General features: G+C 44.8%; 1 protein-coding gene across 1 annotated transcript in view; it reads right to left on the reverse strand.

The window, feature by feature from the left end:
• Nucleotides 1–7,357, reverse strand: part of LOC108704339 (diacylglycerol kinase iota) — a 119,231-nt gene extending 111,874 nt beyond the window's left edge. The window contains exon 1 of the mRNA XM_041585888.1: nucleotides 7,062–7,357. Within this exon, the coding sequence (XP_041441822.1) occupies nucleotides 7,062–7,237 (176 nt within the window). The 5' untranslated portion in view covers nucleotides 7,238–7,357. The remainder of the gene's footprint in view (nucleotides 1–7,061) is intronic.
• Nucleotides 7,358–12,610: the final 5,253 nt, after the last annotated feature.

Below are 12,610 nucleotides of genomic sequence, written 5' to 3' on the forward strand. Positions count from 1 at the left end.
TTCTCTGTATATTTGTATTTATACATATGGGAGGAGGTGCTGAGATTATTATATCTGCCTAAACCAACTCAGCAACTCTAAAACTGCCATTAAACAGTACATTCTCCTATCCTCTGACTTTTAAAGGAACAGAAGTGTTTCTATGAATACTGGAAGGTTCTTTATCACAATGTACCAGCCGTGCTCTCACTGGGATACAGATTAGAGGGTTCCCTTTGGCATTAGTTAATGAAAAGCCCCCCCCCCCAAAGTTACAAAAATATTACAACACTCACTCAGACACTATTAGAGCGCTTTTGGGGGTAAATATCTTTTTTGTGTTGTTTTGTTATTTTAATTACAGAGTATAGGAGCTCTCTCCTAGATAAATAGAAATACTAATACTCTGGTTGTAGCACATTAGCATGCGGTGCAGGGTTCCTGGTGCTGGAGTGGAACAGAGACTTAATACAATTAGAGGGATCTCTGGGGTGCCGGGAATTACAGGTACAGGTAATTAGACTGCTATTTAGAGTAAACACAAGCAGCTCATTCCCCCGAGAATAAAGGAAATACAGTCTAATGGTGCTCAATGCAATCAGCAGTGGGGTCTCAAGTAGAGGCTGGTGAGGCCCAGTCTGAATGTGACATTTGGCGTGGGTGTCATGGGTACCCCTGAAACTAAAAGAGGGTGACTGTTACCCCAATGTTTCTATATATCTGTAACCTTGTTATGAGCTAAGGGGGCCCAGTCTGAAGGTCAGTTAGAGGGAGATTTGGGGTGAGTGCTTATTTGTACCCTGGGTACCCCTGGAACTATAGCAGGGTGACTGTTACCCCAATGTTTCTATATATCTGTAACCTTGTTATGAGCTAAGGAGGCCCAGCCTGAAGGCCAATTAGGGAGAGATTTGGGGTGAGTGTTTATTTGTGCCCTGGGTACCCCTGGAACTATAGCAGGGTGACTGTTACCCCAATGTTTCTATATATCTGTAACCTTGTTATGAGCTAAGGGGGCCCAGTCTGAAGGCCAATTAGGGAGAGATTTGGGGTGAGTGTTTATTTGTGCCCTGGGTACCCCTGGAACTATAGCAGGGTGACTGTTACCCCAATGTTTCTATATATCTGTAACCTTGTTATGATCTAAGGGGGTCCAGCCTGAAGGTCAGTTAGGGGGAGATTTGGGGTGAGTGCTTATTTGTGCCCTGGGTACCCCTGGAACTATAGCAGGGTGACACCCCAATGTTTCTATATATCTGTAAACTTGTTATGAGCTAAGGGGGCCCAGTCTGAAGGCCAGTTAGGGGGAGATTTGGGGTGAGTGCTTATTTGTACCCTGGGTACCCCTGGAACTATAGCAGGGTGACTGTTACCCCAATGTTTCTATATATCTGTAACCTTGTTATGAGCTAAGGGGGCCCAGTCTGAAGGCCAATTAGGGAGAGATTTGGGGTGAGTGTTTATTTGTGCCCTGGGTACCCCTGGAACTATAGCAGGGTGACACCCCAATGTTTCTATATATCTGTAACCTTGTTATGAGCTAAGGGGGCCCAGTCTGAAGGCCAGTTAGGGGGAGATTTGGGGTGAGTGCTTATTTGTGCCCTGGGAACCCCTGGAACTATAGCAGGGTGACTGTTACCCCAATAGTTCTATATATCTGTAACCTTGTTATGAGCTAAGGGGGCCCAGTCTGAAGGCCAATTAGGGAGAGATTTGGGGTGAGTGTTTATTTGTGCCCTGGGTACCCCTGGAACTATAGCAGGGTGACTGTTACCCCAATGTTTCTATATATCTGTAACCTTGTTATGATCTAAGGGGGTCCAGCCTGAAGGTCAGTTAGGGGGAGATTTGGGGTGAGTGCTTATTTGTGCCCTGGGTACCCCTGGAACTATAGCAGGGTGACACCCCAATGTTTCTATATATCTGTAAACTTGTTATGAGCTAAGGGGGCCCAGTCTGAAGGCCAGTTAGGGGGAGATTTGGGGTGAGTGCTTATTTGTACCCTGGGTACCCCAGGAAGTATAGCAGGGTGACTGTTACCCCAATGTTTCTATATATCTGTAACCTTGTTATGAGCTAAGGGGGCCCAGTCTGAAGGCCAATTAGGGAGAGATTTGGGGTGAGTGTTTATTTGTGCCCTGGGTACCCCTGGAACTATAGCAGGGTGACACCCCAATGTTTCTATATATCTGTAACCTTGTTATGAGCTAAGGGGGCCCAGTCTGAAGGCCAGTTAGGGGGAGATTTGGGGTGAGTGCTTATTTGTGCCCTGGGAACCCCTGGAACTATAGCAGGGTGACTGTTACCCCAATAGTTCTATATACCTGTATATTGTAATTGGTTCATGTGTCTTAGTCTCACGTAATGTAAAGTTGCCCAATATGACAGCAGCCAATCATATGCTATGAGTTGGGGAGGGTCTGATTTATTTACAAGATTACAGAATGTTTCTATAGGATGCACAGGGCTATTTATAGAAGCTGGAATCTATTTATAGCAGGGAGGCCTTATATGGAGTCAAACGATAGGCCACAGGTTCCTTTGTATTCCCAGCACACGGGCAGAGAGGGGGCTGATCGCTCAATGCAGCTGCATAAAAGACTAATACAAGGAATCGTCTGATCATCAAAGGGCAGGGGTTTGAGGATTTAAGGGCAAATTAAAGGTTATATAACTGTATATAACTATATATATCTCATATATAACATAATATATAAATATTGTTGTCATGTGCATATACAGGTATGGGACCTGTTACCCAGAATGCTCGGGACCTGGGGTTTTCCAGATAACGGATCCGTAATTTGGATCTACATACCTTAAGTCTACAAGAAAATCATATAAACATTAAATAAACCCAATAGGCTGGTTTCGCTTCCAATAAGGATTAATTATATCTTAGTTGGGATCAAGTACAAGTGACTGTTTTATTATTACACAGAAAAAGGAAATCATTTTAAAAAATTTGGAATATTTGATTATAATGTAGTCTTTGGGGGACAGCCTTTCTGTAATTCAGAGCCTTCTGGATAACGGGTTTCCGGATACCTGTATTGATTGAGTTTCAATCGTTCTGCACTCACAGGCCTCTAGCTGTTGCTGTATTCCTCCAGGCGGGAGTTATAGGTGCATTATTATATTATTATTATATAATAATAATAATAATAACAATAATAATAATAAAAATAATAATAATAATCTGTCTCTGTATAATGATCCAGCACAGAGCAGTATATATACTGCATATGTCATAGTGATTAACCCCGTCGTTGCTTGCACTGTCTATGGCTGATTAATGGGTTGGACTAGGCTGGAGGATCTGCCAGTGGGCCCCAGCCAATGATAATTCCCATCAGCCCCTTTTAAATTCCCCTATATACAACACTATTACATTTTCAATATCTCCAATTCCTCTAGTGGGCCCCTTAAATGCGAGAGCGGACCGTCGTGATCAGGCCTGTTTATGCTCCACAGTTTCAGGAGTCTCTGCACTGCTGGTTCTGACTCCTGAAACTATGTACAATAAGTCCACAGATCTGGAAAAGAACTGACACCTGACACAATAGTTTCATGAGTCAGAACCTGAGAACAGACAAGGACAGAGACTGAGTGAAACCCACCCAGTTAAAGCAGGATTTGCTTCAGTGCCCACAAGCAATGCAGAACTCGAGTATCAGCATCAGATAGACATGGAAAGTGATCCCCTCTCCCGCAAGCAGAATTATCCCACAGGAAAACCGCATACATCGTTTAGGGCAAAACATCCAGCGTGCCGACAAGACTTTACAAGAAACACGGACCCATTAAGATCTTGTTACTCAGTGACATCATCAGTCGGGCCCCAACGGGAAACACAGAAAGGGCCCCCCCTAGAGACAGATCAGTCCCGAATCATTACAATGTGCCAGTATCAGTACCAGTAAAGGCAACATTAACCAGTCCCTGGAATGAGAGAACAGATTGCTCTGCATTTAATTTATTCAGCCCATGTGATAAAGGGGAAGCGATACGATTCTTGTGCGAAGGCAACAGCGTAACCACAGAGTTATTAATAGGATCCGCAGCGAATGGAGACAATGGCAAAACCAATCCCTGCCTGTTTATAGAGAGACTGGAAACAGCGGAGGTCACGTAACGGGAGACATATTCACTGGGTGACATCATGATTATCTGTGACATCATAAGGCAGAGATAATCAGTGTCGGACTGGCCCGGCGGGAAACCGGGAAAAAAGCCGGTGGGCCCCGACCCTCGTGGGCCCCCGCCGGGCCAGAACCCGTCTCTAAATATTTCCAATCACGGGAAAAAAAAAATTTTCCGGCGATGCGCAGCGCCGCCTGCGCATGCGCGGCGAACGGCGCTGTTGCGCATGCGCGTCAAACGGCGCTGTTGCGCATGCGCCGAGTGGCGGTGTTGCTGGGCAGACGCAATTTTGTAGGGCTGCGGGGGGCCGGAGGGGGCCCCTGGACAGCAGTCCCGGTGGGCCCCGGGCCCCCCAGTCCGACCCTGGAGATAATGTATATAATATAACAGTTAGCTCTAATATAAAGATAGAATCTCAGTTGCCATAAAGCAGGGCAGGACTGCTGCTTACAATGGGGATCAGATAGGATCTGTGCAGCCACTGGGACAGAATGCTCTGTTATACAGATAGCTAGAATCTCAGCTGCCATAAAGCAGGACAGGACTGTTGCTTACAATGGGGATCAGATAGGATCTGTGCAGCCACTGGGACAGAATGTTCTGTTATACAGATAGCTAGAATCTCAGCTGCCATAAAGCAGGACAGGACTGTTGCTTACAATGGGGATCAGATAGGATCTGTGCAGCCACTGGGACAGAATGTTCTGTTATACAGATAGCTAGAATCTCAGCTGCCATAAAGCAGGACAGGACTGCTGCTTACAATGGGGATCAGATAGGATCTGTGCAGCCACTGGGACAGAATGTTCTGTTATACAGATAGCTAGAATCTCAGCTGCCATAAAGCAGGACAGGACTGTTGCTTACAATGGGGATCAGATAGGATCTGTGCAGCCACTGGGACAGAATGTTCTGTTATACAGATAGCTAGAATCTCAGCTGCCATAAAGCAGGGCAGGACTGCTGCTTACAATGGGGATCAGATATCAGAATCACCCCCTCCCCCCATAGTCTAAATCCTTTTTTCAGATAAAGAACCCAGTACCCCCCTTAAGAATGGAACAGAATGGTTTTATCCTAAGGAATCAAGCAGACACCCCCAGGTTCCTCTCCTGTCCTTACATCACACTCACCACTGGGGTAACTGTGTGGCTGCTCTACTATTAACCCTTACTTTCTAGAATTACGTTATCAGCCGTCTCCACCCTCCCCCCCCTTGCTTGTAGGAGTGATTCTCCCCACACTTTTCCACCTACACTTTTATAGCAATTATCTCCTTCATACTCTTATCTCACCCATCCTCTAAACTGCTGCTTATACCCAGCACCTACCTCTGTACATGGTATTACCCACCCCCTACACTTACCTCTGTATTGTCCACCCCCAGCATCACCCACTGAATCTGCATCAGCTCTTCCCTATTACTTCTCTCCACCACATCAAGTGATGCTCTTTCAGCACCTTCTTACCAACTAAACCAGATCCCACATATAACCCCCACTGTAAATGTATAAGGATATTAGAATTATGTGACCATATAAAGATACAAGGCTGCAGGCTGAGTTATACAGGGAACTCTGAGTATCACTCATGTATTATAAGGGATAATGTACCCCCTACTGTAAATGATAAGGATATTAGAAGTCACTGAGGGGTTGTTCTGTGACCATATAAAGGCACAAGGCTGCAGGCTGAGTTATACAGGGAACTCTGAGTATCACTCATGTATTATAAGGGATAATGTACCCCCTACTGTAAATGATAAGGATATTAGAAGTCACTGAGGGGTTGTTCTGTGACCATATAAAGGCACAAGGCTGCAGGCTGAGTTATACAGGGAACTCTGAGTATCACTCATGTATTATAAGGGATAATGTACCCCTACTGTAAATGATAAGGATATTAGAAATCACTGAGGGGTTGTTCTGTGACCATATAAAGGCACAAGGCTGCAGGCTGAGTTATACAGGGAACTCTGAGTATCACTCATGTATTATAAGGGATAATGTACCCCCTACTGTAAATGATAAGGATATTAGAAGTCACTGAGGGGTTGTTCTGTGACCATATAAAGGCACAAGGCTGCAGGCTGAGTTATACAGGGAACTCTGAGTATCACTCATGTATTATAAGGGATAATGTACCCCCTACTGTAAATGATAAGGATATTAGAAGTCACTGAGGGGTTGTTCTGTGACCATATAAAGACACAAGGCTGCAGGCTGAGTTATACAGGGAACTCTGAGTATCACTCATGTATTATAAGGGATAATGTACCCCCTACTGTAAATGATAAGGATATTAGAGGTCACTGAGGGGTTGTTCTGTGACCAAATAAAGGCACAAGGCTGCAGGCTAAGTTATTTATATCTCTTTCATGCTTTTATAAGCTACTACCTGATCCTTTGACCTAGTGTAACCTACCCCATATCTCCTGCGACAGTTTCCCCACTATGGTCACTGTACCCTCCTCACGTGTAACTCACCTGTGCATTTACATGTTATACCAATACCTCTTGTTCTTACCCCTGTGCCCCTCTACCAGTATATTAATCCCCACGCCCCTTATTATAATCTCACCTGTATCACACCTGTATTGCCTGTATGACACATTTCTGCTCTCTACCTGTGCTCTATTCCCTATGGGACACTTGTACCAGTCACTTTTTAAGCCCCCAGGACTCACCTATATGACACCTGTATTACCTGTAGGACCTATATTACCTGTAGGACCTGTAGGACACCTGTATTACCTGTATGACAAATTTCTGGTCTCTACCTGTGCTCTATTCCCTATTGGACACCTGTACCAGTCACTATGAGGCCCCAGGACTCACCTGTATGACACCTGTATTGCCTGTATTACATGTATGACACCTGTATGACACCTGTATTGCCTGTATTACATGTATGACACCTGTATCCCCCGTATGACTCACCTGTATGACACCTGCTTGCGGAAGGTCAGACTCCGGAGCTTCTCCTCCACCGACTCCTCCCTGTCCCTGGTCCCCGGCTCCCGCACAGCTGTTTCCCCGGCCGTGTCCTGCCCGCCCTCGGCTCCCCGGCATCCGTTCTGGTCCCGGCTCTGGGCTCCATCGGACGGCGGGTTCATGGCTGTGCCGGCCCGGGGGATGCGCGGGGAGTCCCGGCCACTGATATCTCTCAGCTCCCAGCCGCTGCAAATGGAGGAGGCGCCGCTCTTGCAGCATCCCTGGGGGAGAGCGAGGCATTGTGGGAAACTCCTCCCCGGCCAATCGCAAAGCGGCCTCCGATAGCGCCACGCCCCCTTCTCTTTATTATAAGGTTATTATAGTAGCGCACTGCCTCCCAATCGTAGGAATATGATAATTATAGGGACGGCCCCCTTACTGATTAGAATGATATTCTTATAAGGGACCCCTCTATTTTGTTTATTTGGGGATTATTATTTTTATTATTATTATAAGTAAATGCCCCCTTATTTTTATATAGGGGTTTTTACTACAGTATAACTTATTGTTACTACAAGTGCATCCCTCCCATACAGAAAAATATATCATTCTCATTATAGGACACTGTCCCTATATTTCATAATTCAGAATTATAGGGGCACCCAGGAGCCTGATTTTTATAGGGGCACACCCGCTATTTCAAGGGCATTACCCTCTCCACATTCTTATATGAAAATTAATATTTTTATACTACTCATTATTCTAGGGGCAGTTAGCTTCCTTACTGTTATAATAGTCGAATTCACTCAGGCTTAAGCACAAACAGCCTGTCATAGTCTGTACTGAGAGATCCCACAAAACTATGGCAGTATAGGTATTCCCCTGTACTAAGCACAATTCAGCAGGAACAGTCCCTAAGTTTGCTCATAGTCTGTACAGAGAGATCCCATAAAACTATGGCAGCATAGGTATTCCCCTGTACTAAGCACAATTCAGCAGGAACAGTCCCCTAAGTTTGCTCATAGTCTGTACAGAGAGATCCTATAAAACTATGGCAGCATAGGTATTCCCCTGTACTAAGCACAATTCAGCAGGAACAGTCCCCTAAGTTTGCTCATAGTCTGTACAGAGAGATCCTATAAAACTATGACAGCATAGGTATTCCTTGTACTAAGCACAATTCAGCAGGAACAGTCCCCTAAGTTTGCTCATAGTCTGTACAGAGAGATCCCATAAAACTATGGCAGCATAGGTATTCCCTGTACTAAGCACAATTCAGCAGGAACAGTCCCTAAGTTTGCTCATAGTCTGTACAGAGAGATCCCATAAAACTATGGCAGCATAGGTATTCCCCTGTACTAAGCACAATTCAGCAGGAACAGTCCCCTAAGTTTGCTCATAGTCTGTACAGAGAGATCCTATAAAACTATGACAGCATAGGTATTCCTTGTACTAAGCACAATTCAGCAGGAACAGTCCCCTAAGTTTGCTCATAGTCTGTACAGAGAGATCCCATAAAACTATGGCAGCATAGGTATTCCTCTGTACTAAGCACAATTCAGCAGCAATTTTTTCAATGGGGTGGCTATTAAACAGTTAAAATGTTTTATTTGGGAAGGTTTTCTTAGAAACAGGAGTTTTCAGTAGAAGGGGGAGTCATAGCACCACTTATATCGTGACAACATGCACCCAACTTTGCAGTGCCGCCCCCATAGTACAGCCTCGTAACTCCCTTGTATCACCCACTCAAACACTGTCAGTGTCCATCTGTCATGCCCATAACCCCGACTTACATCATCAGTGACCTCAGCAACTGTAATACGAGCCCTGTACCTGCACCCACACTGTAAGTCCCCACAATGCATCTCTCATCCCACAATGGTCTGAACTATTAGTGATATTCCTTTCCTGTCTCTTTCGCCCACAATCACTTTTCAGTCTGTATTTTACTCCTAGAGCAAAGTATCTACCTAATAAGGTACAGTGTTTCTCTTCTCTCTATACACTGATGCCCCTCAGAGCAATAGTTATGAGCAGGAATTGTAGGACAAGAAGGAACAGTAGGACAAGATTGAGACAGTAGGGCAAGATGGAGACGGTAGGCCAAGATGGAGACGGTAGGCCAAGATGGATACAGTAGGGCAAGATGGAGATAGTAGGGCAAGATGGAGATAGTAGGGCAAGATGGAGACAGTAGGGCAAGATGGAGACGGTAGGCCAAGATGGATACAGTAAGGCAAGATGGAGATAGTAGGGCAAGATGGAGACAGAAGAACAAGATGGAGACAGAAGAGCTGGATGGAGACAGTGGGTCAAGATGGATACGGTAGGCCAAGATGGATACAGTAGGGCAAGATGGAGACAGTAGGGCAAGATGGAGACGGTAGGCCAAGATGGATACAGTAGGGCAAGATGGAGACAGTAGGGCAAGATGGAGACAGTAGGGCAAGATGGAGACGGTAGGCCAAGATGGAGACGGTAGGCCAAGATCGATACAGTAGGGCAAGATGGAGATAGTAGGGCAAGATGGAGACAGAAGAACAAGATGGAGACAGAAGAGCTGGATGGAGACAGTGGGTCAAGATGGAGACAGTAGGTCAAGATGGAGACAGTAGGACAAGATGGAGACAGTAGAGCAAGATGGAGACAGTAGGGCAAGATGGAGACAGTAGGGCAAGGTGGAGATAGTAGGGCAAGATGGAGACAGAAGAACAAGATGGAGACAGAAGAGCAGGATGGAGACAGTGGGTCAAGATGGAGACAGTAGGTCAAGATGGAGACAGTAGGACAAGATGGAGACAGTAGAGCAAGATGAAGACAGTAGGGCAAGATGGAGACAGTAGGGCAAGGTGGAGACAGTAGAGCAAGATGGAGATAGTAGAGCAAGATGAAGACAGTAGGGCAAGATGGAGACAGTAGGGCAAGGTGGAGACAGTAGAGCAAGATGGAGATAGTAGAGCAAGATGAAGACAGTAGGGCAAGATGGAGACAGTAGGGCAAGGTGGAGACAGTAGAGCAAGATGGAGATAGCAGAGCAAGATGAAGACAGTAGGGCAAGATGGAGATAGTAGAGCAAGATGAAGACAGTAGGGCAAGATAGAGACAGTAGTACAAGATGGAGACAGAAGGACAAGATGGAGACAGAAGAGCAGGATGGAGACAGTAGGGCAAGATGGAGAATAAATTGATACAGTTGTTCCATTGCTGTTAAAGGGGGGGGGTACAGGCTGAGGCAATCAAGGTTTTGTTGTGGGGCTCATAAACATTTAGTGCAGCCATTGCAGAGGATAAAAATAATGTCACATACAAGTAACACAGTTTGCTTTATATAGTCTTGTCCTGAAGAGCATACACTCTATTCAATACTATAAGAAATACGGGAGAGGAGCAGCCCCCTCCGATGGGTAAGCAGAGACGTGCAGCCCTGATTATGAGCCGGTGTAATTGAGTCTGCGGGATATCGGCCTTACTGGAAACGAGAGATCATGAAACACATAAATACTTTATAGGCTCCCCCTGAATCTGCCTCCTGCCGTCCTTATCTGCCCCCTGTGCTCTCTCTTACCTGTGACTCTTCCCAGAATTGAATCATCAGCTGGGGGACATATTCTGTCTCACTGACCCCCGTCTCACCATGATATGGGGGGGACACTGTGAAGGGGGAAAGATGGGGGGCTGTGCCTATATATTATACACTTACATTATGTGCATATACGATATGGGGGTGACAGGGGAAAGATGGGGGGCTGTGCCTATATATTATACACTTACATTATGTGCAAATATGATATGGGGGTGACAGAGGAAAGATGGGGGGCTGTGCCTATATATTATACACTTACATTATGGGCATATATGATATGGGGGTGACAGAGGAAAGATGGGGGTATATCTGTGCCTATATATTATACACTTACATTATGTGCATATATGATATGGGGGTGACAGGGGAAAGATGGGGGGCTGTGCCTATATATTATACACTTACATTATGTGCATATATGATATGGGGGTGACAGAGGAAAGATGGGGGGCTGTGCCTATATATTACACACTTACATTATGTGCATATATGATATGGGGGTGACAGAGGAAAGATGGGGGTATATCTGTGCCTATATATTATACACTTACATTATGTGCATATATGATATGGGGGTGACAGAGGAAAGATGGGGGCTGTGCCTATATATTATACACTTACATTATGTGCATATATGATATGGAGGTGACAGGGGAAAGATGGGGGTATATCTGTACCTATATATTATACACTTACATTATGTGCATATATGATATGGGGGTGACAGAGGAAAGATGGGGGGCTGTGCCTATATATTACACACTTACATTATGTGCATATATTATATGGAGGTGACAGGGGAAAGATGGGGGTATATCTGTGCCTATATATTATACACTTACATTATGTGCATATATGATATGGGGGTGACAGAGGAAAGATGGGGGGCTGTGCCTATATATTATACACTTACATTATGTGCATATATGATATGGGGGTGACAGAGGAAAGATGGGGGGCTGTGCCTATATATTATACACTTACATTATGTGCATATATGATATGGGGGTGACAGAGGAAAGATGGGGGGCTGTGCCTATATATTATACACTTACATTATGTGCATATATGATATGGGGGTGACAGGGGAAAAGATGGGGGGCTGTGCCTATATATTATACACTTACATTATGTGCATATATGATATGGGGGTGACAGAGGAAAGATGGGGGGCTCTGCCTATATATTACACACTTACATTATGTGCATATATGATATGGAGGTGACAGGGGAAAGATGGGGGGCTGTGCCTATATATTATACACTTACATTATGTGCATATATGATATGGGGGTGATAGAGGAAAGATGGGGGGCTGTGCCTATATATTATACACTTACATTATGTGCATATATGATATGGGGGTGACAGAGGAAAGATGGGGGGCTCTGCCTATATATTACACACTTACATTATGTGCATATATGATATGGGGGTGACAAAGGAAAGATGGGGGGTTGTGCCTATATATTATACACTTACATTATGTGCATATATGATATGGGGGTGACAGAGCAAAGATGGGGGGCTGTGCCTATATATTATACACTTACATTATGTGCATATATGATATGGGGGTGACAGAGCAAAGATGGGGGGCTGTGCCTATATATTATACATTTACATTATGTGCATATATGATATGGGGGTGACAGAGGAAAGATGGGGGTATATCTGTGCCTATATATTATACACTTACATTATGTGCATATATGATATGGGGGTGACAGGGGAAAGATGGGGGGCTGTGCCTATATATTATACACTTACATCATGTGCATATATGATATGGGGGTGACAGAGGAAAGATGGGGGGTTGTGCCTATATATTATACACTTACATTATGTGCATATATGATATGGGGGTGACAGAGGAAAGATGGGGGTATATCTGTACCTATATATTATACACTTACATTATGTGCATATATGATATGGGGGTGACAGGGGGAAATACAGAATCTATTCATAT

The sequence above is a fragment of the Xenopus laevis genome, chromosome 3L (assembly GCF_017654675.1).
Source record: "Xenopus laevis strain J_2021 chromosome 3L, Xenopus_laevis_v10.1, whole genome shotgun sequence".
Lineage (NCBI taxonomy): Eukaryota > Metazoa > Chordata > Amphibia > Anura > Pipidae > Xenopus > Xenopus laevis.